The sequence below is a fragment of the Lemur catta genome, chromosome 15 (genome assembly GCF_020740605.2).
Source record: "Lemur catta isolate mLemCat1 chromosome 15, mLemCat1.pri, whole genome shotgun sequence".
Classification (NCBI taxonomy): Eukaryota; Metazoa; Chordata; class Mammalia; order Primates; family Lemuridae; genus Lemur; species Lemur catta.
In genome coordinates this window covers 36,510,440-36,537,654 of record NC_059142.1, presented here as the reverse complement: position 1 = coordinate 36,537,654, position 27,215 = coordinate 36,510,440, and the positions used below count along the sequence as shown (strand labels likewise).

At 42.9% G+C, this 27,215-nt stretch overlaps 2 protein-coding genes and 1 long non-coding RNA gene across 3 annotated transcripts in view; 2 read left to right on the top strand and 1 right to left on the bottom strand.

Moving 5' to 3' along the window:
• The window catches only part of NPEPPS (aminopeptidase puromycin sensitive), a 90,262-nt gene extending 86,329 nt beyond the window's left edge, over positions 1–3,933 (top strand). Inside the window, exon 23 of the mRNA XM_045526317.1 lies at positions 2,430–3,933. Within this exon, the coding sequence (XP_045382273.1) occupies positions 2,430–2,582 (153 nt within the window). The 3' untranslated portion in view covers positions 2,583–3,933. The remainder of the gene's footprint in view (positions 1–2,429) is intronic.
• Positions 1,037–26,394, bottom strand: LOC123620797. Its single transcript, XR_006728949.1, has 4 exons — positions 26,229–26,394; positions 12,881–12,971; positions 7,662–7,703; positions 1,037–1,100 (listed from the first exon to the last, which is right to left on the bottom strand). It is a non-coding gene; the product is annotated as an uncharacterized LOC123620797 (long non-coding RNA).
• Positions 26,289–27,215, top strand: part of KPNB1 (karyopherin subunit beta 1) — a 28,349-nt gene continuing 27,422 nt past the window's right edge. The window contains exon 1 of the mRNA XM_045526316.1: positions 26,289–27,146. Within this exon, the coding sequence (XP_045382272.1) occupies positions 26,606–27,146 (541 nt within the window). The 5' untranslated portion in view covers positions 26,289–26,605. The remainder of the gene's footprint in view (positions 27,147–27,215) is intronic.

Sequence of the window (27,215 nt, the reverse complement as noted above, 5' to 3'; positions counted from 1 at the left end):
TTCAATCTAGGACGTGAAAACACTAACCTAACTAGTTATAATCATAGAGTGTTGGGATAATGTACTTTAGTGTCTCCTTATTTTTACTTGGAGAAAGAGCCTAGATTGAATCTTCGTAATGTCTGAAGAATTGAGAGTTGGGATCACCTTTGAGGGCATTGAAATATGTTGAAAGAATATGAAGCCTAGAGTCAGTTTACCTGGGTGTAAATCTGCGCTGTAAAATGGGCTGATAAGATTGTTGTTTAGATTAAGTAACATGGTGGGGCTGGAACAGTGTAGGTTCTTGATATTAGTTCTTTTTCCCTTTGTAATAACCTTCATAGGTCTGTTGTATATAAAATGAGACTAGATGATTATGTAGTGACACTCCTCTTAGCCCTTAAAAAGGTTGATAATGAGTTTGGGTATGGATTTGAACCAGGAAATGTTCAGCATTTGAGGAACAAATCTACATTGATTATGGGAATCCTAACTGTAAGCCTTCCATTGCATTTAACCGCTAAGTATTTTTTAAATGACACTTTCACTTTCACATTCTTGAAAGCAAGGAGGTTATCAAGTGTGAATTTGGAAGTTCTGAGAGCTATAATATAGTTTGGTTCACTCTATGAGCCATTGTTAGGAGTAAGTTTTAAGATTTCAGATCTTGAGAAAACAGTGAAAGTCTTGGTCTCTGCCTTCATTTAATTTAAACAATTATTATAAAGGTAATAAGTACTATGAAGGAGAAATACATAACGGGTTTTCGGAATAAGGTAATGGCCAAAGGCTGGTAAGATATGTAGGAGCTAGACCCTTTAGGCCATATTAAGAATTTCTTAAGAATGGAAATCCCAAATGGTTTATAAACAAGGGAGTGAGTTGATCTGATTTGTGTTATAAAAATTTCAGTCTGGCTGCAAGTAGAGAATAGTTTGGAATGGGGAAGAGATGATGTTGGGAAGGTAACTCTCCAGAGAGAATGATAGAGGAGATTAGAGTAGGGCAGGGAAGGGCAGTAGAGAAGATGTAGTAATGAAAGAGATCCATAGGCTTGATTTTGTTCATCTTTAATTCAACAATATTTACTGAGTAGCTTCTCTGTGTTGTGAACATACCTGGGAAAGGAAGAAAAAAGAGTGAAGGATAATTCCCAGTTGTCTGGTATGTAAATGTTGGTATTACTTATTGAGATAACTGGAGAAAGACTTGTATCTAACTGAGGCCCTGAAAAACCCAACCATGATTAGGAGCCTTGGAGCAGGAGGCATTGTCATCTGTGTAAATAAGGTTGATTTCTAAAAAGTCTAGACTTAATCTGATGAATTCATCATTCTCTTTCACATCTGTGGTGACAGGTTCAAATGAATGGCCCCATCATTTTGCCAGTTGGTATTTAAGAGTTAGCTTTGGTTGTCTGTGAATCGAGGTGTACTTCATTAGAAAATAGTTTATTCAACTTTTAATAAATATTGTGATAAATTATGAACTCAGAAAGTTTTATCCTATGAAAAATGTGAGACTATGGAGTATTAAATCATTAGTGTATAGCAGCAATTTAAACTTATTAGTTTCATCATCCCTTACAAATTGAGTCCTTAAATTCTCTGTGCCAGGTATTTTGCCAAATGTTTATATGGGTTGTCTTTTTAATCTTCTGGACTAAGCATTTTCTCATAGATGAGAAAACTGAGACTTAGAGTAGTTAAACTGAAAGTCTGTGGTCCCCAACCGTTGGGCTGTGGACTGGCATCAGGCTAGTGGCTCCCCATCGCTCATATCACTGCCCAAGGCTCCCCGCTGCAGATCAGCAGGGGCATTGGACCCTCATAGGAGCACAAAACTGCATATGTAAGGGATCCAGGCTGCGGCGCTCCCCATGAGAATCCAACACCTGATGATCTGTGGTGGAGGCGGCAATTCCCCCCTCCCTGCCCTGACATCTGTGGAAAAACTGTCTTCTACAAAACTGGTCCCTGGTGTCAAAAAGGTTGGGGACCGTGCTTGCTTCGGCAGCACATATACTAAAATTGGAACAATACAGAGATTAGCAAATATTTTTAAAAATAAAATAAATAAATAATAAAAAGGTTAGGGACTGCTGCTCAAAGTCACAGGCTAGTGTGTGACCAAGCCTAGATTCAAGTCCCAAGTCTGAGTCTAAAGCCTAAGTTAATCACTACACAATTAGCCTAAAGGCAGTAGGTTCTGTCTCTTTACTATTAACTTTTGAGTAGGTTTTAAGCATATAGTATTTGGGGGAGAATTACTATGTGCAGGTCAAAGGAATTGCTTGTTTTCTTTTAGACTAAGCGCGGCAGTAGTAAATTCTCATGACAGAGGCTTATGAATCCTTTATATAGCGCAGTGGGTATTTTCTCATAATCTGTGATTAGCTTCTTACTATTGCTAGTAATGACCCGACATTCTGGATTGTTTTATACCAGGCTTTCTTCGAGAGTCACCCAGCTCCGTCAGCTGAGCGTACCATCCAGCAGTGTTGTGAAAATATTCTGCTGAATGCTGCTTGGCTAAAGCGAGATGCTGACAGCATCCACCAGTACCTCCTTCAGCGAAAGGCCTCACCACCCCCAGTGTGAACCCCGGCTCGGCCCGCTGTGTTCTGCTGCTTGGCTGCAGGGACAAGGTGGAGCTACCGAACAGCTGATGAATATGCCAAGAATTTGGAGTCTTCTTTCAAACCAGTGGGGGTTGGACAATGAATGTAGTTAACTGGTTCCTGCTCACACTCCAGAATTAAATTTTATTGAAAAAGGAAAATCAGCAATTCAGCAAAAAAAATAAAAATGTAAATATGATAGTAATAAATAGAGCATAACAAAACTGTGAAACTTCCTGAAGCCTTGTCAGTGGTTAAAAGTATTTAACACTCTCCTGTTAATGACAGATATTCTGTTTTTATAACCTACCAAAAGGAAACTAGAGGCTTCTGGGTGAAGAGGATTTTTGTGAAGAGGGTTCTGCAAGCACCCTACAAGCCAAGGGTATTGTCCATTGCTGGGAATGGTTAAACACAAAAGGCTGATAGCTGGTATAACATAGTCAGAGTCTGTGCATAATTCCAAATGGGTTGTTTTTTGGCATGGGGACTGATCAGGAAGATATACTTTCCTGCATAACTCAATCTGTACCAAGGATTGTAGTTTTCCTCCTTGCCTCTTGCCTTCCCTTCTGTGTGACCCCTTGGTCCCCCCCTCCCTCCAAAAAAAAGGTTTAAAAAAAAAAAACTGCCCTGTTCTGTGTTTTTTCCTCCCTTTAGTTCAACCCTTAACCCTCACCCCCGGTGTCCTTCTTAGAGATAAATAATAAGGAAACATCTTTCAGAGCCACATTAAATAAGAGAAACTGATATACATTATTTTTTCTTTCTTTTTAAAGATGACTTTTAGGAACCCTGAAATACATATAGGTGAGACAACAGAAATAAAAAGATCTTCAGCCAGGCCTTTCTGAAGGAGATTTACTCTGCTAAAAATGGTCTTAGTTGTCTGACAAGCCAACTATTGAACATCTTCATGACAGTATCACGCTGGCTTCCGGTTCATTTTGTGTGCGTAAGAAGTCAGTGGTAACTGCTGCAGGGCCTATGTAGTAGTGGTAACTGGTTTAAAAAAAGACTGTAAGCCTGTGTGTGCCACTCTTTGCTTCAACGGTATATCCTACTAACAAGCCTCACCTACACAGTGAGTTTTAGCTGTAAATCTCATTCCCTTCCTCTTTTCCCTACCTTTTTTTTTCTTTCTTTTTCCTTTTGTTTTTCTTTAAAAATTTTTTTGTGTTATTAACAGAAATTCATATTTGGTGTGGCTTAACTGTATTTCAGAAGGTCATCAGATTGTGAGATTGCTTCCTTGAAACATTTTTGTGCTATTGTTTTAAAAAAATAATAATTAAAAAACAGTTGGCGTTAATAAAAATGTCAATGTGAAATTAATGTCCTGATTTCTTTCATTCTCTTTGATAAGAAACTGAAAGCTTTCCTATCATTCTGTGGGATTATACCAAGTTTTACTGCCATAGGATTTTTCAAGTTTAAGACAATCCAGTTCCTGAATTCCTAAACAGAAAAATCCTGAGATTCCTTCTAAATTCATTCTAGATTCTAAAAACCTCTCAGAGACCCTGACAGTCAGCATTCAGGAGTTAACCTGAGACTTAGTGTCATTTTTTGAGGCACCCTTGTCCAGGTGCCATGCTCAGGGCTACCCTATGGGCTATGAAGACATGTGCTTAAGGCACCAGCAAAGGAGGGGCACCAGAAAGACTGAGGAAAATGCAGCTTTAATTGGAGAACTCACAGAATTTTGCAATCAAATTCTGGAAAGAAGTTATTTTAGTTTTAGCATACATGCAATGTTTGCATATAATAGTGTTAAGTAGGCCAGGCACTGTGGCACAAGTCTGTAATCCCAACACTTTGGGAGGCTGAGTTGGGAAGATCACTTGAGGCCAGGAGCTTGAGACCCGCCTGGGCAACATAGTGAGACCCCGTCTCTACAAAAAATAAAAAATTAGCCAGGCGTGGGGGCACACACCTTTAGTCCTAGCTACTCAGAGGCTGAGGTGGGAGGATCACTTGAACTCAGCAGTTCAAGGTTACAGTGAGCTATGAGCATGCACCTGCACTCCAGCCTGGGTGACAGAGACTTTTTTTGCAAGGCAAGCACGAAACAAAGTTTATTAAAGAAGAGCAAGATAATGTTTCCCACAGACAACGAATGGGGCCCCCTGTCCCCTGTCATAACAAGAGGCTGAGACTGTTTTAAAAAGAAAAAAATAGTAATTTGAATGATGTTGGGGAGAAGTTGAGCTGGATATCTCCCATTTCCCTTTCAGAACCATTCTTCATGCCGCTCTGGACCCCAAGAGGTGCTGACCCACATGGACTACAAGCTTCCCTTGCCCTCCACCTGCAGGTTGTGTTTATCCAATTAGTAATATGGGAAGATCAAAAGGCATGAGGAAGGGATAGAGTATTTATTCTCCTGGCTTTTTCATTGTCAGGTCACATTGGTTGTCCCTGTCCCTCTACCAAAGACCACATCTCCTATCAAGCAGCCCCCCTCTAGCTTCTCCCTCCTACCCTTTTCCTGTTGACATCTAGGGATGGAAAGGACGACTCCTTCCCTAGCTCTAGATTACTCCTTGTCTGCTTCCCCTGAACTCGGCCCATGTCTATGTAAATAACCCCTTTATTAAACCTTCCTCAGTTTGTGTTCTCTTTCCTACTAATACCATGATCAATTTGGGTACCACAGCCCTGATGCTTTGGGTCTCCAAAGGTCTTAATCCAGCCATTTCTGTGTCAGATGTTTTGCTAAATTATTACCTTTCAAATAGCTCCCTGTCATAAGTAACGGTACCCATTTTACAGGTAAGAAAACCAGCTCAGAAAAGCTAAGTAAATTAGTTATTCAGCAAATAACTACAAGAACCAGTGATCAACCCAGGCTAGCCAGTCTCCAAAACCTGTGTTCTTCCAGGTCATGTCTCCACAGTTAGAAGACTGTACAGTCAGACTGGGCCAGGCAATAGCTTTAAAGATATTTAATGATTTTTTTCCTAATATTTGGTTAAAAATTTTAGTGGAAATCAGGTTTGAAAGAAACACAAATGTGTTAATGCTTCCTATAGGGTTTTACATTATTTTCGATTAATGGGAATCAGTAAAGCCTTTTGGAACAGTGGGCAGTAGTGGGTGAATTCTTTACTTGCGATTTGTAAGGATGGGTTTCAGGGAGCAAGAAGGGTATTTTTCTGTTGTATGTAACTGGGAATAGAAAGATCTCTATAGCTTTTTTTTTTTGAGACAGAATCTCGCTCTTTTGCCCTGGCTAGAGTGCCGTGGCATCAGCCTAGCTCACAGCAACCTCAAACTCCTGGGCTCAAGCAATTCTTCTGCCTCAGCCTCCCAAGTAGGTGGGACTACAGGCATGGTGCACCACCATGCCCAGCTAATTTTTTCTATATATATTTTTAGTTGTCCAGATAATTTCTTTCTATTTTTTTAGTAGAGACGGGGTCTCGCTCTTGCTCAGGCTGGTCTTGAACTCCTAACCGCGAGTGATCCTCCCACCCTGGCCTCCCAGAGTGCTAGGATTACAGGTGTGAGCCACCTCGCCCGGCCTATAGCTTTAAATAGATTCTTCAAAGTCTATAACCCAAAACCTTCTTTTAAAATTTAAATAGATTTAGGGGGTATAAGGTTTTTTTTGTTGTTGTTACATAGTTGAAAAGTCTAGGCTTTCAATGTACCTGTCACCTGAATAGTGTACACTGTACCCAATAGGTAATTTTTCATCCTGGACCCCCCTTCCTGCCTCCCCCTTCTGAGTCTCCAGTGTCTATTAAGTCACTCTGACCATGCATACCCACTGCTCAGCTCCCACTTATAAGTGAGAATGTGCAGTATTTGGAGTTTTTTGTTCCTGAGTTACTTCACTTAGAATAATAGCCTCCAGTTCCATCCAAGTTGCTGTAAAAGATGTTATTTCATTGTTTTTGATGGCTGAGGAGTATTCCATGGTGTGTGTGTGTGTGTGTGTGTATGTGTGTATGTAATACACATCACATTTTCTTTATTCACTCATTGGTTGGTGGGCATTTAGGTTGGTTCCATATCTTTGCAATTATGAATTGTGCTGGGATGAACTTTTTAGATTGTTATCAGAATGATTTCTTGGATGGGAATGACCATATGTGGGAAATAAATTTTAAAAAATAGGAGAAAAAAAGACTTCATGGAGCCACATGTAAGGGCTAGTGATTTTTTTTTTTTTTGGCAAGTCAATAAATAAAAGCAAGCTTTTGGTAATATGTTTATAGTGCTGAATCTACACTTGCAGCATCTTTTTTTTTGTCCCCTTGATCAAATAAATAGCTCAGATTGTATTTACAGTATCATTTTTTACTAAATAAATTGCCTGGTGAGAACTGAACCAGTTACTAGATACTAGTTTTAGGGTTTCAGAGGTGGTTTGTCTTCTAAGATTATCTTTTGCAATAATGCCAAATACCCACCCGAGAAGGAACATGCCTTCTTGTACCAACTCTGGTGCAAGCAAAGCGACCGAGGTGTTGGTTTCAAATGCAAGAATAGGAGACACTGATGTTAACAAAACACTGGGGCAAACAACTGCTTTCCCTACGAAACCATATCAGAGGCTTTGTGGTTTTACCACTAAGTTTGATGGCAAACGTTGTGATAGAGGGCAGTGTCAGATGAAGGGAAGTCAACTGGGTTGCTACTGCCATTTATAAACTCTGATTGCTCCTGCAATTCCATTGCTGGTATCTTGCAGCTGTAGCATTCACTATTGAACTTCTGTTTCCAACACTGGGGAGGAAGTAGCAGCAAAGAAGGAGCATAGTTTACTATCATAATCTGTGCCTTCTCAGGGAGGTTGCCAGCAGCTGACAGCAGATATGCTATACATCAATTAAGATGATAACCAAGAAGAAAAGGATAATAACTAAATCTTGCCATGGTTTGGCTGATGCTACCAGTATGTTCCTCTGAGACATCCCCTCACCCCCACCCTAAACAACCTTAACTTTTATCAATTTGACAAACTGTGCAGGTGTACTATACTACATTGCAATTTCAGTCCATTATACATTTATTAGGGTACCAATTACCTTGCATTAGTTGTACTAACCTGGATGTTCTCTTCCTGCTTAATGTTTATTAGCTTGCACTTCTGAAGAAGAAGAAAAAATTCAGTTTACTGAGTGGCTAACAGGTTAATGGAAGAAGTCTCAAGACAAGAACACAATGCAAAATAATGGAGAGATGGAGAGAATTTATAAGAAAACATACAAAGCACTTAAAACATTTGAGATGAATGAGATGGAGATGGCTGTTGCTTTTTTTTTGAGACAGGGTCTCACTCTATTACATGGGCTGGAGTGCAGCAGTGTCAGCCTAGCTCACTGCAACCTCCAACTCCTCCTGCCTCAGCCTCCTGAAGTGCTAGGATTACAGGCGTGAGCCACTGCGCGCGCCCGGCCAGCTGTTGGTTTTCTAATAGGTCAGTTCCCTCTTTTATCATCGGAGTACTTGAAAGTCAGGAGGATGTAAAGGGACTCGGTAGGATGAAGTTGATGCTGTGGCCTTTCCAAGTGTAAAGTGCCTCTCCTGCTTCATTCTTGTAACAGCCATGGGTTTGAAAGAGTATCTCTTGGTATCTCTACCAGATGAACAATGAAACAGTACATGGCTTAAATCTCTTGGCCACCAAAGCTAGGCTTCTCTCTCTGCCCCTGCTGACATTTTTATTTCTTATTCCTAGCAAATGGAAGATTCGAGACCTGTGTGTCCTATACAGTAGCTACTAGCCGTATGTAGCCATTTAAATTAAAATAAAATAAAATAAAATAAAAAATAGCTTAGTTGCAATAGCCACATATCAAATGCTCAGTAGCCACATGGGGCTGGCTAGTTAGTGGCTGCTGTATTGGGCAGCACAGATACAGATCATATCCACCACCGAAGAAAAGTCTCTTGGACCACTCTGTTGTTCTACATTCAATATATGCAAATGTATTTTTTGTTTAGGGTTGAAAATAGTTACATAATACGTGTTTTTCTTTATTAATCTTGTAACAATTTGCTGTTCATCTAAGAACATTGTGTCACTAATCCCTAATCATTTAAAAATTTTATTTCTTTTCACGAATTTTCTACATTTTCTAAAAATTGAAGGAAAAAAATAGAAAGTGACTATCTCTTCTTACAAACTCACCTCCCAGAGACAATCATGATTAACAGGTAAGTTCGGGGCGTATTCTCCCAGCCGTTTTTATACTCTACATTTTCAGTATTTTTAGGAATGAAGATAGGCTGTGCCCCCTTTGCTTGTCCCTCTATGGGACCAGTACGTCGCATTTTCAGTTACCTTATGAAGCTAAGTATCCAGGCTCAGGCCTCCTACCCCTGACGTCACGTTCTAAGTTATGAACCTCATCACCAAAGACTACTTGTGAACAAAGTAGCAGCTGGCAAATGCATACCTTGAAAAGTGTTTCTTCCTTGCTTAGATTCATCAATTCATAAATGTTTTGTAGCCTAACTTCCTGGTGTTAAATGCCAGTTTTGTGGAGCGCACACATTTGAAGAATGTGGCTTTAAGCTCCTGGCTCAATTAGTTTTAGTGGCTCATGTAAATGAATTCACTCAATGTTCTTCCCTCACTGGAGATGTGAACTGCACTATATTTGGAACTAACACTTGCAATCCTATACACTGTTGCCTGGGTGTTGAGCTACAAATTTTGGTTAGTATCACCATTAACTGGATTTAGGAAGTTATATGGTGATGAATTTCATAAAGCCTTTGGTGAGGTGAAGATGTAGCTGGCTTTAAAGAAAAAAAAAACCCCTTCTCACAGATTCCCAATCTGCAGGGACTTCAGCCTGCTGCTGCTATTGAAATAGGGGCCATGAGTTGCTCCCACTGGGGCTGGCTTACCTGCTAAATGCCTGCCACGCCAGCCTGAGCAACTGTGCTGCTTCCACTCCTATGCTTGCCCCATTAATTTGGTAACTACACCTCACTGCTTCCAACAAATAAAACAAATGTGCCATCCATTTAGAAATGACCCAAGTGTGCACTAAACCCAAGAAGGACCTGAGATAGGAATAGTCTAGCTTTAAATGTCATTGTCATCTATGGTCCACCCTTGACCATCCCCAGCCAAATGCCGGGCACAGGTTCTCCTTGGTATGTGAGCATCACAGAAAAAACAGAAGGCTGGTGAGAGCAGTACCAGCCTTTTCTAGTCATTATCATTTAATACAGTGGCACTGTGTTCCCATTTATTACCTGCTATTTGACATGGTAGGTGTGCATTTTGGTTACTGATCAGAGGACCTTGTTTATCAGAAGACTCTTGTCAGAAAAGTCCCACAGCATTGGACCTGGGGGCAGTATTCAAGGCAAGGTTCTGAAGGATTAATTCCATGGCTATGGGATTTAGACAGCAGACAGCGGTTGCAAAGGCTTTCACTGCAAAAGGATATTGCACTGAGGCTACACTATCAAATAAGGTCTCTGCCTTCATGGAGCTTACAACATAGCAGGGACAAAAGATATTGAATGAGTAATTTTACATGTGATGACTCTTTGGAATGGGAAGTACATGTACTATAAAAGAGTATTACCCAGGAGTCCAGAGTAGCCTAGATGTTCACGAAAGGCTCCCTTGAAGAAATGTTAAACTGAGACCTGAAAGATGAGTAATTGCCAGCCAGGCAAAGAGGAGAGGAAAAGTGTTTAAGCAGAAGAAATAGTATGTGCAATGAGCCTGTAGCTAGAAAGAAGCAGACCTATTTAAGGAAGCAAAAGAAATCCAGGATAGCTGAAAGAAAGCTCTTCGGGAAAGTGGTGCAAGAGAGGTCTGGAGAGGGAGGCAGGGGCCAGACTACGGAGGGACTTAGGCCTTGCTAAAGATTCTGAACTCTGATGGACAATGGGAAAACATCAGATTCCTCAGCTGTAAAGTGGGAATAATAATAGCTAGCTCATGGAGTTACCAGGGAGCAAAATGAGAAGAATACAAGGAACAGGTCTTTGTAAATTATAAAGCATTATAGAAATACCACTAGGGTTATATTATTAGTAGTAATCATCATCTTTGCTGCCTTCTAAAGTAACAGAACCTAAGAATTCAAATTTCTTCCTAATGGGATTATGAAATACTCTATAAAACCCTGACCTACTCCAGGGAACTGATGGAAAGGTCAGAAGTTTATTTCAGTCGAAACTTCCAGTGTAAGGCTCATGAAGCCCGGGGGTGAGCTTAGCTGTTTGGAGCAGGATCACACCATTTATGGCAATGTGTATTTCTCAACTCTACACTGACTCCCCAACACCACTTCCAGAAAAGTTCAGTATTCTACCTCCCTCTCAAACCCACCGGAGCAGAACCAATATAGCATTTTTTAAATTTCAGAATATTACGGGTGTAAAAATGTTTTGGTTACATAAACTGCCTTTGTAAAGTTTGAGTTAAAGTTTTAAGTGTGCCCATCACCCAGACAGTGTGCACTGTACCTGTTAGGTGTGAATTTACCCATACCCTCCTCCCCTCTCCCACCTGCTTGATTTCCGGGTTTTGGGGGGGATTTTTTGAGACAGTCTCGCTCTGTCACCCTGAGTAGAGTGCAGTGGCGTTATCGTAGCTCACTGCAACCTCAAACTCCTGGGCTCAAGCAATCCTACTGCCTCAGCCTCCTGAGTAGCTGGGACTACAGGTATGGACAATGGCGCCTGGCTAATTTTTCTATTTTTAGTAGAGATGGGGTCTTACTCTTGCTAAGGCTGGTCTCGAACTCCTGACCTTGAGCAATCTTCCCAGCCTTAGCCTCCCAGAGTGCTAGGATTACAGGCATGAACCACCACACCCAGCCTTAAATGCCAGGTTTTAAAAATCAATGAGTACAAAGGCTGGGCACGGTGGCTCACGCCTGTAATCCTAGCACTCTGGGAGGCCAAGGTGGGCAGATCGTTTCAGCTCAGAAGTTCGAGACCAGCCTGAGCAAAAGCGAGACCCCGTCTCTACTAAAAAAAAAAAAAAAAATAGAAATTATATGGACAACTAAAAATATATATATATAAAATAAGCCGGGCATGGTGGCACATGCCTGTAGTGCCAGCTACTCGGGAGGCTGAGGCAGGAGGATTGCTTGAGCCCAGGAGTTTGAGGTTGCTGTGAGTGAGGCTGACACCACAGCACTCTAGCCCAGACAACAAAGTGAGACTCTGTCTCAAAAAAAAAAAAAAAAAAAAAATGGGTACAATGAACACTATTCAGGTGATGGGCACACTAATAGCCCTGACTCAAGCATTATAAAAGCTATCCATGTGACAAAAACATTTGTACCCCCTTAATATTTGGAAATGAAAAAAATAAAGTAGTCAAACTTGGCTGAATGAGGTGGATCACACCTGTAATCCCAGCATTTTGGGAGGCCAAGGTGAGAGGGTCACTTGATACCTGGAGTTCGAGACCAGCCTGGACAACATAGTGAGACCCTATCTCTACAAGAAACTAAAAAATTAGCCAGATATAGTGGCATACACCTGAAGTCCTAGCTACTTGGGAGGCTAAGAAAAGAGGATCGCTTGAGCTCAGGAATTCCAGGTTATAGTGAGCTATGATCAGGGCACTGCACTCCAGCCTGAGGGAAGAAAGTGAGACCCTTACTCAAACAACAACAAAAATATATATATATGCACACATATATATGTATATACGTGTGTATGCTTTTGTCCACAGGTATTTGCTTAAACTCATTCTCTATTAATATTTTAATTCAACATCTATTCATTTATTTAATGTATTAGTTTACTAATTGAATTTCATTCATTCAATTCCTATTTAACCAAAAGCAACCCAGCATAGCTGGAACAAAGAGAACTCCTGCTGGCTGGAATGCAGTTCCAATGGTTGGAGGTGAAGCAGCCACCTTGGACCACATGAGGGAAACTCCATGAGTGCTGGGGTTAGTGTTTATGCATCTGTAAATATTATTCATGGCTGAGCAACTTAGTCTACTACCATTACACTTTCCTTTTTTTTTATAATTTAAAAAATTTTCCTGGAGTTAATTATACATAAAACATACATAAAAACAAAATTGGGTTTGATTTGCCTAGTTTTCTATGTCCCTACAATGAATTCACTGTTCACCATTCACTAAAAGTGTAAAATGTTTCCTCTATTCATGTCATCTTATTTCTTGGATACATCCCTCCTGGAGGCTTCTGTCCTCCTGCTCCAATCTGGACTGTCTGCTCTCTGGGCCTGCTGCCAGGCCAGCTATCATGCTGGGATTTTCCTTCATCATCGTCTTGGAGATTTTCTTTATCTCTCACCTATGTTAAATATCCTGTTTCCTGGATCACATGTCTTCCTGTTTCTTGGTTTGTTCTCTTGTTTTGGTGCACCACATCCTCCAGTAGTTTCCTGAGAAAGGGCACATAGATAGGAAGTAAGATTTCACACATCTGACATAATACTATGCTTATACTACCAAATTCATAATTTGGCTAACTTATAAAATTATAGGTCACAAACAATTTGAAAGCGTTCCTCCATTGTCTTTTAGCATGGTTAATGAGATGCATAATGCCATTTTCATGGTTGTTCCTTTGAATGTGACCTGCTTTTTCTCTCTAGAAGGTTTAGGATCTTCTATTTACTCATTGATCTGAAATTTCATGACGCTTTGGTCTTTGTATGGACCTTTTCCTATCCATTTTGTTGTAGACTCAGTGGGCCTTTCATTCTGGACATCCAGGCCATTTGGTTCTGAGATAGTTTCTTGAATTTTTCCTTTGATGATTGCTTTTTCTCTACTTTTTGCTGTTCTGTCTGTAACTCTATTTTATTTTTAGAGACAGAGTCTCACTCTGTTGCCCAGGCTGGAGTGCGGTGGCACGATCATATCTTAGTACAGCCTCAAACTCCTGGGTTCAAGTGATCCTCTGCCTCAGCCTCCCAGGTAGCTGGGACTACAGGCATGCGCCACCGTGCTCAGTTAATTTTTTCTTAGAGACAGGGTCTTGCAATACTGCCCAGGCTAGTCTGAACTCCTGGGCTCAAGAAATACTCCCGCCTCAGATGGGATTAAATGTGAGCCACTGTGCCCAGCTTGTAATTATTCTTAATTGAATGTTAGTCTTGCTGAGCCACCTCTAGATTTTTTTTTTTTTTTGATACAGCGTCTTACTGTTGCCTGAACTAGAGTGCAATGGTGCAATCATAGCTCAGTGTAACCTCAAACTCCTGGCCTCAAGCGATCCTCCTGCCTCAGCCTCCTGCCTCAGCCGGGACTACAGACACTTGCCACCACGCTCAACTAATTTTTTAAAAAATTTTTTTGTAGAAACAGAGTCTTACTGTGTTGCCCAAGCTAGTTTTGAACTCCTGGCCTCAAGCAATCTTCCTGACTCAGCCTTCCAAAGGGCTGTGATTAAAGGTGTGACCCACCATGGCCAGCCAACCTCCAGCTTTTAAAAATCTTTTCTTGTCTATTTTCCAGCTTTTTGGGGTTTAAAAGGATATTTTCCCAATTTTATCTTCCAACCCTTTGATTGAAGTTAATGGTTATCATATTTTAAGATCTGTTTTATTCCCTAATGTTCTTTTTCTTTAATTTAATTTTATTTTTTTTGAGACAGAGTCTCGCTTTATTGCCCAGGCTAGAGTGCCGTGGCGTCAGCCTAGCTCACAGCAACTTCAGACTCCTGGGCTCAAGCAATCCTTCTGCCTCAGCCTCCCAAGTAGCTGGGACTACAGGGACTACAGAGACCACAGTCTTGCACCACCATGCCTGGCTAATTTTTTCTATTTTTAGTTGCCCAGCTAATTTTTTTCCCCTATTTTTAGTAGAGACGGGGTCTCATTCTTGCTCAGACTGGTCTTGAACTCCTGACCTCAAGCAATCCTGCAGCCTCAGCCTCCCAGAGTGCTAGGATTACAGGCGTGAGCTACCGTACCTGACCCCTAATGTTCTTTTTCTAATATAACCTGTTCCAATTTCACAGATACATCTCCCTATCTGATAGTATTTATCACCTTTGTTTGAAGTTTAGAATTTGTTTTGTTCTGTTCTCTGCACTTTTTTTTTGTTTCCTCCAAGTTCCCTTTTTTCTTGCTTGATTGGTCTTTGTTCTTCATGTTAGAGAATTTCTTCAACCACCTGGTAATCGTTGACTGTGCATTCATGGTTAGGACTAAAGCACTAAAATTGTTTGGAAGCTCTGCGTTCATGAAACAAGGCAATTTTTATGTATAATAATGTTAAATAGGCTGGGCACAGTGGCTCACGTCTGCAATCTCAGCACTTTGGGAGGCTGAGGCAGGAGGATCACTTTAGGCCAGGAGTTTGAGACCAGCCTGAGCAACATAGTGAAACCCCATCTCTATAAAATTTTTTTAAAAAATAAGCCAGGTGGGGTGGCAGGCACCCGTGGTCCTAGCTACTTGGGAGACTGAGGTGGGAGAATCACTTGAGCCCAGGAGTTCAAGGTGGTTACAGTGAGCTATGATTGTGCCACTGCACTCCAGCCTGGGCAACATGGCATGACCCTGTCTCTAAAAAAGAAATTAAGTAAAAGAAATGGTGTGCAGGCTGGTAGCTCCTTATATATATAATTTTAAACTTACCACATGACCCAGCAATTCTACTCCTAGCTATTTATCCAAGAATAATTAAAACTTTTGTCCATCCAATGACTGGCACATGAATGTTCACAAGTTAATTTATAATATTATAATAGTCCCCAAATGTCCATCACCAGATCAATGAATAAAGGTATGGTATATCTAAGCAATGGAATGCAATTCAAAAGAATGAAGAACTGATATGTGCAAGAATGTGACGAATCTCAAAAACACGCTGAGCAAAAGCAGCACAAAAGAGTACATACTGCATGATGTTATTTATATAAAATTCTAGAGAATGCAAAATAAAATGAGTCCAAAAGCAGACTGTGGCTGTAGGATGGAGTGTGGTTGAATTCACAAGAGTGTAAGCTGTGGTGCTGATAAACTGGTTCTTAAAAACAAGGGTGGGGGAGCCTAATTTGTGGCACTAGTAAGTGTGCTGTAAATGTCTGCAGTGTAAATACTCCCACCATGGCCGTCTTTGAGCTACTGATGAGATGTCACTAATGTAGATTTGGAAAGACATCCACACAACTGGCTCTCCTGAGCGGATACTAGCCAGCTCCTGCAGATCACGCAGAACAACGGTGAAGAAAATAGCCTAGATCTTGATTGTGTTAGTGGTAGCACCGGTTTACACATTTGTCAAAACTTAACCAAACTGTGCCCTTAAAATGGCTGCACTTCATTACATGTAAAGTTCAAAAAAAAAAAAGTGTTGATATTTCAAATGAAATATTAGCAACAATCAACATGCCCAATAACAGGGGACTAGTTATGTTAGTTTATTGCCTATCCCCTTGATAGAAAAATGCAGCCTTTCAAACAATTTAGAAGATTTAAGCAACATGGCAAAATGCTTTGCTATACTGTATCATGTTTTGTGAAAAAAGCAGAATGGGAAATTTTATTTTTACCATATGTTTGCCTATGCAAATTTTGTAGGCAGATGGATGATGTCTGGCTTTTTCAAAGCAGTGTCATGAGTTAAATTTTTTCTTTGTATTTGGAAGCAATATATAGCAAAATGGTTGAGAGCCCAGAATCTGTAGCTGGACTAGGTTAGTGTTCAAATCCCAGGTATCACTTCCCAGCTGCGTGACCTTAAGCAACTAACCTAATCTCTTTGAGCCTTAGTTTCTTGACTGTATACAGGGCATAACAGTACCTGTCTCAGCGCTGTCATGAGAATTTAATGAGTTAATATACGCAAAGAGCTTAGAACAGTATTTTAAAAATATTATATTGTTTGGACAATAAGAATGTTATGTGCAGCCAGGTTCACTGGCTCATGCCTATAAATAATCCTAGCACTCTCAGAGGCTGAGGTGTGAGGATCGCTTGAGCTCAGGAGTTCGAGACCAGCCTGAGCAAGAGTGAGACCCCATCTCTAGTAAAAATAGAAAAAACTAGCCGGGCATAGTGGCACACGCCTGTAGTCTCAGCTACACAGGAGGCTGAAGCAGGAGAATTGCTTGAGCCCAGGAGTTTGAGGTTGCCATGAACTATGACGATGCCACTGAACTCTGTCTTGGGTGAGACTCTGTCTCAAAAAAACAAAAAAAAAGCTATGTGCTTATGCAGGGAATAAAGGAATTTGTAAGACACAGCCTCTGACCTCAAGGGGTTATAACAGTGGTTCTCAACTGTGGGGAGGGCAGGAGAGGGATTCACCCCCTTCCCAGGGGACATTTTGCAACACCTGGAGACATCTGTATTGTCACGACTTCAGGGAAGGAGTGCTAGTGGCACTTGGTGGACAGAGGCCTGGGATGTCACTAAATATTCTGCAATGCACAGGACAGCTCCGCACAACAGAGAATTATCTGGTCCAAACATCAGTAGTGCTGAGGTTGAGAAACCCAGAGTTATAGTCTACCTTGGGACAAAAGACACATGCATGCATATAAACTGTACAAAGTGGATAATCAAAATTGAGGATGTATTTAATTAAATAAAGAAAAAAAGGACACAAAAATGGAAAAAGATTAAAAGAGCCCTGGCCCATAATACTAGATTCCCTGCAACACCTGGTCAGGAAAAGAGGCCTCAGTAAGCTTCTGGTTTTGTGACCCAGTGGGCATACATCAATGATTTTCAGTTTTTAGCTTATTCCACTGGTACCTTTTTAAAAACTTAAATCAAAGTTAAAAGGCTTCACTTACTTCCTCATCACACTACCAGTGTGAAAATGCATCAGAACCCAGGTCAAATATTCAATTCATACTATCATTCTAATGCAACCTGATAAAGAGTTGAGCCAGTTTAAAATTATCTTTTAAATTTAAAGAGGTTTATTCTGAGCCGAATATATGTGACTGGCCTGGAACACAAGGCCGGAAGATGTCCTGAGAAAATGTACCCTTAGAATTCTTTTTTTTTTTTTTTTTTTTGAGACAGCGTCTCGCTTTTTTGCCCGGGCTAGAGTGAGTGCCGTGGCGTCAGCCTAGCTCACAGCAACCTCAGACTCCTGGGCTCAAGCAATCCTGCTGCCTCAGCCTCCCGAGTAGCTGGGACTACAGGCATGCGCCACCATGCCCGGCTAATTTTTGCTATATATATTTTAGTTGGCCAGATAATTTCTTTCTATTTTTTTTAGTAGAGACGGGGTCTCGCTCTTGCTCAGGCTGGTCTCGAACTCCTGACCTTGAGCGATCCACCCGCCTCGGCCTCCCAGAGTGCTAGGATTACAGGTGTGAGCCACCGCACCCGGCCCTAGAATTCTTAAAAGTACATTTTTGCGAGCTCACAAGAAAGTGGTACGTAGGAATGCTTTGGTTTTCATTTAAAATTGAACTATTTTGGGCCAGGTGTGGTGGCTCACACCTGTAATCCCAGCACTTTGGAAAGCCGAGTCAGGAGGATCGCTTGAGGCCAGGAGGTTGAGGCCAGCCTGAGCAACACAGTAAGACCCCAGCTCTATAAAAAAATACAAAAATTAGCTGGTGTAGTGGCGTGCACCTGTGGTCCTAGCTACTCAGGAGGCTGAGGACTCAGAACCACCTCCCTCTGCCCCCCCCAGTTTCCTCCAAAAGTGCTAGGATTATAGGTGCAAGACACTACATCCAGCCAATGCACTAATCTTGCACGTACAGCTTGATGGAATTTTCATATACGTACCTACAATATTATACCTTGCTGTTTTGTATTTAGCAATTTACTGTGAACATTTTCTACATGATTAGGTCATTTTTTAAAGGGGTGGGGGGTTATGAGGAGGGGTGTTCAGTTAGTTGCCTTGTTTGTTTTTGTTGAGACAGAGTCTCACTCTGCTGCCCTGGGTAGAATGCAGTGGCATCACTGGAGCTCACTGCAACCTCCAACTCCTGGGCTCAAGCGATCCTCCTGCCTCAGCCTCCTGGGTAGTTGGGACTACAGGTGCATGCTGCATTGCAACGCCTGGCTGGGTTTTTTTTTTCTTTCTTTCTTTTTGGTAGAGATGGGGTCTCACTCTTGCTAAGGCTGGTCTCGAACTCCTGAGCTCAAGCACTCTTCCCACCTCAGCCTCGCAGAGTACTAGGATTATAAGCATGAGCCACCATACCTGGCCATGATTAGGTGATCTTGGACAGCAAAATGTTTAATGGCTAACTAGAATTTTAACAGTCCATCACACAAAAGTATCATAACTTATTTAACCAATCCTGATCCACCATTGTTGGATATTTAGATTTCTTTTCTTTCTTTCTTTCTTTTTTTTTTTTTTTGAGAGGTGGGTCTTGCTATATTGCCCAGGCTGGTGTTGAACTCCTGGGCCCAAGGGATCCTTCCACCTCAGCCTCTCTAGTAGCTGGGACTACAGGTAGGAGCCACCGTGCCCAGCTGATATTTAGGTTTCTAATCGTTAACTATTGTATTAGTTTCCTATTGCTGCTGTAATGAATCACCACAACCGTAGTGGCTTAGAGCAACACACATTTATCCTCTTACGGTTCTGAAAGTCAGAAGTCTAAAATGGGTCAGCAGGGCTGTGTTCCTTCTGAAGCTCTAGTGGAGAATTGCCCTTTTCTAGCTTCTAGAGGCTGCCACGCACCTTGGCTCATGGCCCCACACCATTCTCGTCTCTACTGGTCACCATGTGGCCTTCTCCAACTCTCAGCCTCTTGCTTTCCTCTTACGAGGATCTTTGTGATTACATCAAGCCCACTCAGATAATCCAGGATAATCTCATCTCAAAATTCTTAATCTAGTTACATCTACAAAGTCCCTTTTGTCAAGTCCAGTAATATATTCCCAGGTTCCAGGGATTCGCACCTGGACATGTTTGGGGGCCATTATTCAAACAACCACAACTATATACACAGTCCACTCTCCTATCTCATTCCCCGCCTCCTGCTGTTCCTTCTCTTCTGCTTCCTACTCTTCTTACCCACTAGTTTGGAACCCCATTCCATTCCCCAAATCTTTTGCTTTCATTTATTTCTCTTTATAGAATTCTGTTCATAATTCACTCTTAGGATCTCAATGATCATTTATGATCTATTTATTTCTAAATTTTTACTTCCCAAGCACAAGGCTTTCTCCCAAAACCCAATCCTGAATGTGTAGTTTCCCTTGGCTGTCCCCTTATGACAAAAACTAAATGTTTCTAAAGCTGAATTCACCCCTGCCAACCTCTACCTCACCTTCCTGCACCAACTCAGTTCTTGTACCTGACCGTTTTTAAAATGACTTGTTCTCCCAGGACTCAAGCTGGAGGCCTAGACCTCACCTTTCATTCTTCCCTTTCCTCTGCATCTAACCAGCCACTAAATCCCATCAATTCCTTTGTAATTTAATATCATCACCCATCATCTTGACTGTTGCTAGACAAGTCTTTCTCCTATCCAAATCAACCCTAACCCTAACCCTAGCAGGAGCGAATTACCTGTTCCTCCAAGAAGCCCTCTATGACTGCCCCAAACTGGGCTACCATCTTTCCCTCCATAGGGAGTATCCCATAATTAAGGGTTCACTATATGCTCAACTTTTTCAAGCATTTTAAAATTTAATCTCCACAATCCTTTAAGGTTTACAAAGTATTAATAACAGAGCTAGTAATGGCAGAACCAGGATTTGCACATGGTCTGTCTGAATGACTCCAATGCTAAACTTTTTGCCTTTACTCCCCATGGCCTCCCTGGAGTTAATGCCAGTGCTTCCAAACCTTGACTGTTCATTAAAATTAGCTGGGAACTGATTCAGAAGTCTCATACCAGAGATACAGAGACTCTGAAGGTGGGGCAAAACAATTATATAAAAAAAAATTCCCTTAGTCTTCATTTGACATATATTATTTATTATTACTAATTAGTATTTTTTAGCCACATGCTTTATTTCTTCAACTAGGACAGGAAATACTGACATATCATCTTTGTAACCCATCTGGTACCTTTATAGAGCAGGTACGAAAAAATATTTGTTGGTTGTTTAAATGATTAACTATCAGGTGCTGTTAACTACACTATTATAAGAGTTAAGAGAACAATAATGACAATAACAGCTAGCATTTACTGAATCCTCATACTATGCCAGGCCCTTATAGTTCTAAGAACCTTACGTGTATTAACTTTGTAGGACTTCACAATAATCCTATGAGGCAAGATCAGGATTAGGCACGTAATTTTCAACACCCTTTGTTGAAAAATTAAGAATTTCAACATGTTGACAGTAGAGCATTAAACTAAGCAAGGGGCTGGCCCCTTCCCCATTTTGCAGATGAGGAAACTGAGACAGAGAGGGGTTAAACCAGCATGTCCAAGATTGCACAGTTGGCAAGTGGAAATATCAATGTGCTTTATTGTGATCTCTATATTTATAAAGCTCTCCAATCCCTCAAGGTTCAGCTCAAATCCTCCCTTGTCTACTAAGCCTTCTCATAACTAAGCCAGGAAAAAAAAAATGTTTCCCTCCTCTGAAATTTTAGCTCCATGACAGCAGTTGTTTGTATCTTTCTTTTCTTAAATTTAAATTTGTGTTTTTTAGAGATGTGGTCTTGCTATGTTTCCCAGGCTGACCTTGAACTCCTGGGCTGAAGCAATCCTCCCGCCTCATTCTAGCTAGGACTACAGGTGTGAGTCACCGTGCACAGTTGTAATTGTTTGTACCTTTCTTACCACATTCTCATATTATACTCGAAATGCCCGAGGTCTAGAGAAGACAGCCAATAAATTAATGTAGCTGAATGAACAAATTAAGAAGAGGACGACCTTGAAGACAGAGGGATAAGGAGGGAATTCCAGGCAGGGGTGACGAGCACTTCTGTAGTGTATATACACTGAGATGGTTGGCTTGATTGGACCAAAGGAACACATGGGGGTTAGTGTGGATAATCGTGGAAAGGAGAGTGGAGCTAAGTTATAAACCATCTGTAACAAAGCTGGGGGGGGGGGAGTGGAAAAAAAAATAAAATAAAATTTAAAAAAAAGAACAAAGCTAGAGAGTCACTTTTTATACACCAGAACTGGCTGTTAAAAATAGGCTGGGCCAGGTGCAGTGGCTCACACCTATAATCCCAACACTTTGGGAGGCTGAGGCAAGAGGACTGCTTGAGGCCAGGAGTTTGAGACTAGCCTGGGCAACATAGCGAGATCCCATTTCTAAAAAAAAAAATTTTTTTTAATTAGGTGGGTGCAGTGGCATGCACCTGGAGTCCCAGCTACTCGGGAGCCTGAGGTGGGAGGATTGCTTGAGTCTAGGCATTCTAGGCTGCTGTAAGCTATGATCCTGCCACTGCCCTCCAGAGCCTGGGCGACAAAGCAAAATTCTGTCTCTTTAAAACAAAGTTAAAAAAAGCCTGGCACCTCCCCTCCTCTATCTCTCTCCTCTCTTGCCATAGGATTTTCAATTTGCACACCCTGGCTCCCCTTACCCTTCTGCCATGAGTGGAAGAGCAAATTGAGGCCCTCACCAGGAGCAGACGCTGGTGCCATGCTTCTTGTACAGTCTGCAGAACTGTGAGCCAAATAAACCTCTTTTCTTTATAAATCACCCAGGCTCAGCATTCTTTTATAGCAACACAAATGGACTAAGACATTTAGTTATGTGTGCTTCATCTATTTAACACATATTTGAACACCCACTGTGTGCCAGGCACCATTTTAAGTAATAAATGAGGAAGACAAGATCCTTCCTTTTATGGAATTTGCATTCTTGGGGGTGGGGGTGCGTGAACACAGACAGTAAGAAAGAATTTCAGGTAGTGAGAGGTGTTCTGAAGACAAAAGAACAGGCTTGTCATCAAGAATATCTGGGAGGACTAAGTTAGGGTGGTCAGGGAAGGCCTGTGAAGTGACATCTGGACTGAGATAGGAATAAGAAGAAGGAAATGGCCAGGTGCCAATCAGAGGAACAGAGTTCTAGGCAGAAGGAATAGCAAATGCCATGGTCCTGTGATTCCCAAATCACAGTACGTTCAAGGAAAAAAAAGAAGGCTAGAGCCTGGTCAGCAAAGGAAAGAGGTGAGAGACAAGAGAGGTATTTTAAGAGAATAGTCTCTCTGCCTCTAGGAGTTGAAAATGAAAGAACAACAAGTCTCAGCTGCTTTTTTTTTTTTTTTTTTTTTTGAGACAGAGTCTCACTGTTTCCTGGACTAGAGTGCAGTGGCATCATCATAGCTCACTGCAGCCTTGAACTCCTGGGCTCGAGCATTCCGAGCAGATGGGACTACTGAGCATGCCACCACAGCCAGCTAATTTTTGCATTTTTTCGTAGAGACGGGGCTCTCACCATGTCTCCAACTCCTGGCCTCAAGCAATCCTCTTGCCTCCGTCTCCCAAAGTACTGGGATTACAGGTATGAGCCACCATGCCTGGCCTCAGCTACTTTTCTGTGAATGTTCTCTTTCCTAAATTACTTGAAAGAAGTGTTGTGCGGAAATGCAGGAACATGGCAATGCAGCGTGCCCCACTACTAAGCAGGCGGACACTCAGTCTTCTGGACATTATATTCAACTCCATTCTTCCTCCATGTGAGTGAGGCCAAAGTTTAACCTCTCCCCAGGTTGTCAGAGGTGCTCAGGGTCCCAGCCCGACTGCTCATCCCCTTGTGGCCACTCATCTCACATGCACACACTGTGGCTATGAAGGGGACGGGGTAGGGCACCTGCAGGCCGACCTCATCCACTCATGAATTCACCCCCTTCACAGACACCGGCAGCACTCAACATCTGCACAGAGAGGTTCCCGATCAGGCTCAGACCTCCCAGCAGTGCGGGCAGAGATGTTCCCCATTTCACAGGCCAAAAGGTTAATAAGCAGCTTGTTCCAGATCAATCAGCAGAAGTGGCAGAGTAAGACTGAAACCCAGTTTTTCTCTGCAATTTCACAATTTATTTATTTTTTTAATTAAAAATATTTTTTGATCACAAACATTCTTGCCATTTAAAAAAGCTACAGAGAATAACATCTCAAAACCTAAGTAATCTAACTTGAAACCCCCTTTGTACCCCTCCCCATGCTAAATCATGTGGCTGCGAATTCCTGCCATTGAGAAACACTGGAAACTGACATCACGCGCCACACCGCAAGCCAGAAATCTAGTAGGTACCAGTGACACCTCCCTCTTCTTCTGATCAATCACCAAGTTCAATTAATTTTGCTATTTCTTTCTTTTCTTTTAAGACAAAGTCTCACTCTGTTACCTGGGCTAGAGTGCCATGGCTTCAGCCTAGCTCACAGCAACCTTAAACCCCTGGGCTGGAGCGATCCTTCTGCCTCAGCCCCCAAGTAGGTTGGACTACAGGCATGCACCACCACGCCCAGCTAATTTTTCTATTTTTTATAGAGATGAGATCTTGCTCTTGCTCAGGCTGGTCTTGAACTCCTGGCCTCAAGTGATCCTCCTGCCTTGGCCTTCCATGCTAGGATTACAAGTGTGACCACCACGTCTGGCCTCTATTTCTTTCCATTTCCATCATTACTCCCACCCTTCTCCCTTCTTCTTTTCACAAGTATCATCTCTTATCTGGATTCTTGCAATGGCCTCCTAACTGGCCTCCCTGCATCTACTCCTCCCCCTTCCCATCCAGTCACCACACTGCAGCCACCATCCTTCTTAAAACCTATCAATAGCCCCCCTTTGCTCTTAGGATACAGACAAAACCGCTTGCCTGGCATGCAAGGTCTTGAATGGTCTTGCCCCCTCTCAACACTCTTTATCTCTATCCCTTGTTCTCTGTGTTTTGGGGACACTGGCCTTCCTGCTGGTCCTTGTAATCCCCAAGCTCCTTTGTTCCACAGAGCCTCTGCACTTGCTATTCCTCCCTTTTTCTCTTGAATAACTCTCTTCCATCCCCCAGGTAAGCTTTCTCTGAACACCTTGACTGGATCACTCCTTGGCATGTGTCACTTTTAGGACTTTACATTTGTGTGTGACATTAAATGACTAAAGTCTATCTTCCCTAATAGACCAAGGACCAAGAATGACTAGCTTAGCACAAAATACATACTAAAGAGACAATAGCCAATGCATAAATAACATGCTAGACAGTGTTTCTAGAACTCAACATCTATTAACTCAGGTACGGCCTCCCCAAAGCCCTATGAGATAGCGTCAGACAGCCCTATTTTACATAAAAGGAAAATAAGTCACACAAGCTAAGAAGTGGTAGAGCTGGGATATGATTCAGGCAGCTAATTTCTGGAGTCTGTGTGCTCAACACTCAAGCTCTGGTGCCTCACCAGGATCTGCTGAGTGCGGTATAGTGTGAGTACTTTTGATAGGGACAAAACAGCACCACGAGTAACCTTAGGTCAACTAAAATCATTTCATTTTGATTTTAGTAAGGATCTTTTGTTTGACTGGAACTTTGCTGCAACAACTTTTATCTTCCCAGAATTTTATTTCAGCTACTTTAAAAACCCACTTGCCCTTGCTGGTATTATCATGACAGAGGAGGTGGCCCAGCAAACTGCTGGAGAGCAGGGAGTAGAGTGAAACAAATTATGAATCATTTGTAGTGAAGGTAATTCATATAAAGACAATTCAAAGATTTCCATGGATGTCATCTTACTTAACCTTCACTGATTTCTAACAAAGTTACACATATAGGACAGTTCTTCCACAGTTAATAGATGAAGCAGAAGGCTGGGGTTAGGGATCTGATAAACCATGGGAAATCAAGTAGTCACAGGATGGTGTGAGAAATGGTGTCCCTCTACACTTCTAGCTTCAGAACTGCAAAGAAATCTCCAGCAGAGAAAGACGGCTTCTTCCTCTTTTAAGAATCAAAGGTAGCTGGCCAAGCTTCCCTAATTCTTGGGTGAAATCCCTCAGCAAGGACAGACTTCCTCCTAAGTTTTCCCAATATGGCTACTGTAGGGCAATTATTTCACAAGCTCAAGCTATATGGCAAAGAGCTCTACAGACCAGCTACATCCAATTAACCCTACATCACCATGGTGAAAACAACAATTCAGGAAATCCTTAACCTGGAGCCCAGGTACCAACCACGGGAGAAGTCGAGACACTGTGTGCACATTTTCTTTATGTGCACTTTGGTGAGAAAAGGCTTTCATGAGTTTCTTCCAGGGCTCAGAATTAAAACACCTAAAGAACCACAATTCTTTATGCTTGTACATACATTTTTTCTGGCTCAAGGCTGTCCCTTTACAGGGGCACCTTTCGAGGGTGAAATATACCTATTGTCAAATACCTAGTAGCTATGGATGGGGGTCTCAGAGGAGGAATCCCTTAGCTCACTCCTAAGTTAGACCTTATAAGAACACAGGTCTCAAACCTTATAAATAGGCCTAAGGTAACGCCTTGGAGGGAAAGCTACGTTTAGAGCCAACGGCAGTCAGGAGCGCTTGAGCCCAGTCCTGACCAAGTCACTAACCGGCTGTGTGACCTTGGACATGTTCCATACCCTCTCTGGGCCTCAGTTTCCACATCTGTACATCGGAAGTTGAATCACATGGTCTCCAAAGTCTTTCCCAGCCGAGAGCCTGGTACCAAGTAGACCCAGCCTTTGAGACACCTTCCTGTGGGCGCGGCGCAGGACTTTAACGGTCCCCCCGCCCCCGCTAAGGCCCGCGAAACTCTCAACACGCCCCTCGGAGTGACGATGCTTACCCAACCGCAGGCCCAGCGGTCGAACACGGCTCCGCCCCTTCCTGGGGGCGTCCCATCGTGCCCCGCGCTGGGCTCCTAAAGCGGCAGGGTGCCTCCCGCCTTTCCGCACCCCGACCCCAAACTCCTCTACCTAGTTCTCCCGGGTACCCTATCCTATCAACGTCTAGAATCCCAGCCAATCACATGGGCTCCAAGTCTTGCCTTCGGTCCACCCTCCTCCCAGCGCTCAGCCGGTCTGAGCTCAAGGCTTTTACCGGGCCAACCCAATCAGCGGCCGCCTCTCGCCTGCCCCACCCCAATCTCCCTCCCCTCAGCCAATCCGCGCGCCCTATTCCGCTGCCCGCCCAGCCAACCCGGGCCTTGAAACAAGCTGGCGAATGGACGCGGGGCGGCCCTTCAACGCTGGCCGCCTGGCCAATTGGGGATTCCGCGTGGCCAGGACAGCAGCCAATCGCCGTGGAGCGCGGTGCCGCCGCGGAGAGGTCCGGCCCGAATATCCCTCCGCCTTCCTCCCTCCCTCTCTCTCCCTCCCTGCGAGCCGCCGTTCACTTACTGCCTGCCTTCCTTCTTTCTCCCTCCGCCACCCGAGCACCAGCCGCGCTCTGAGCTGCCCCTGGGGTCCCTCCCCCGCCGCCAGAGGAGCAGCTGCCGCCGCCGCCAGCAGCACACTAGGAGGGAGGAAGGAAGGAAAGAGCGGAGAAAGGGGAGCCAGAGCGACTACACAGAGGGAGCCGGTGAATGGGCTTGTGGTGACCCCCGCCCCCCACCCCACCCTCCCTTCCCACCCGACCCCCAACCCCCATCCCCAGTTTGAGCCGCCGCCCGAAAGAGGCCGGACCGTCGTCTTAGGAGGAGTCGCAGCCGCCACCACCTCCGCCATGGAGCTGATCACCATCCTCGAGAAGACCGTGTCTCCCGGTAGGACGTGGGGGCCGGGGGTCGCGCTGAGGTGATTGGAAGTGGGGGAGGGGAAGCCCCGGCTCCTCT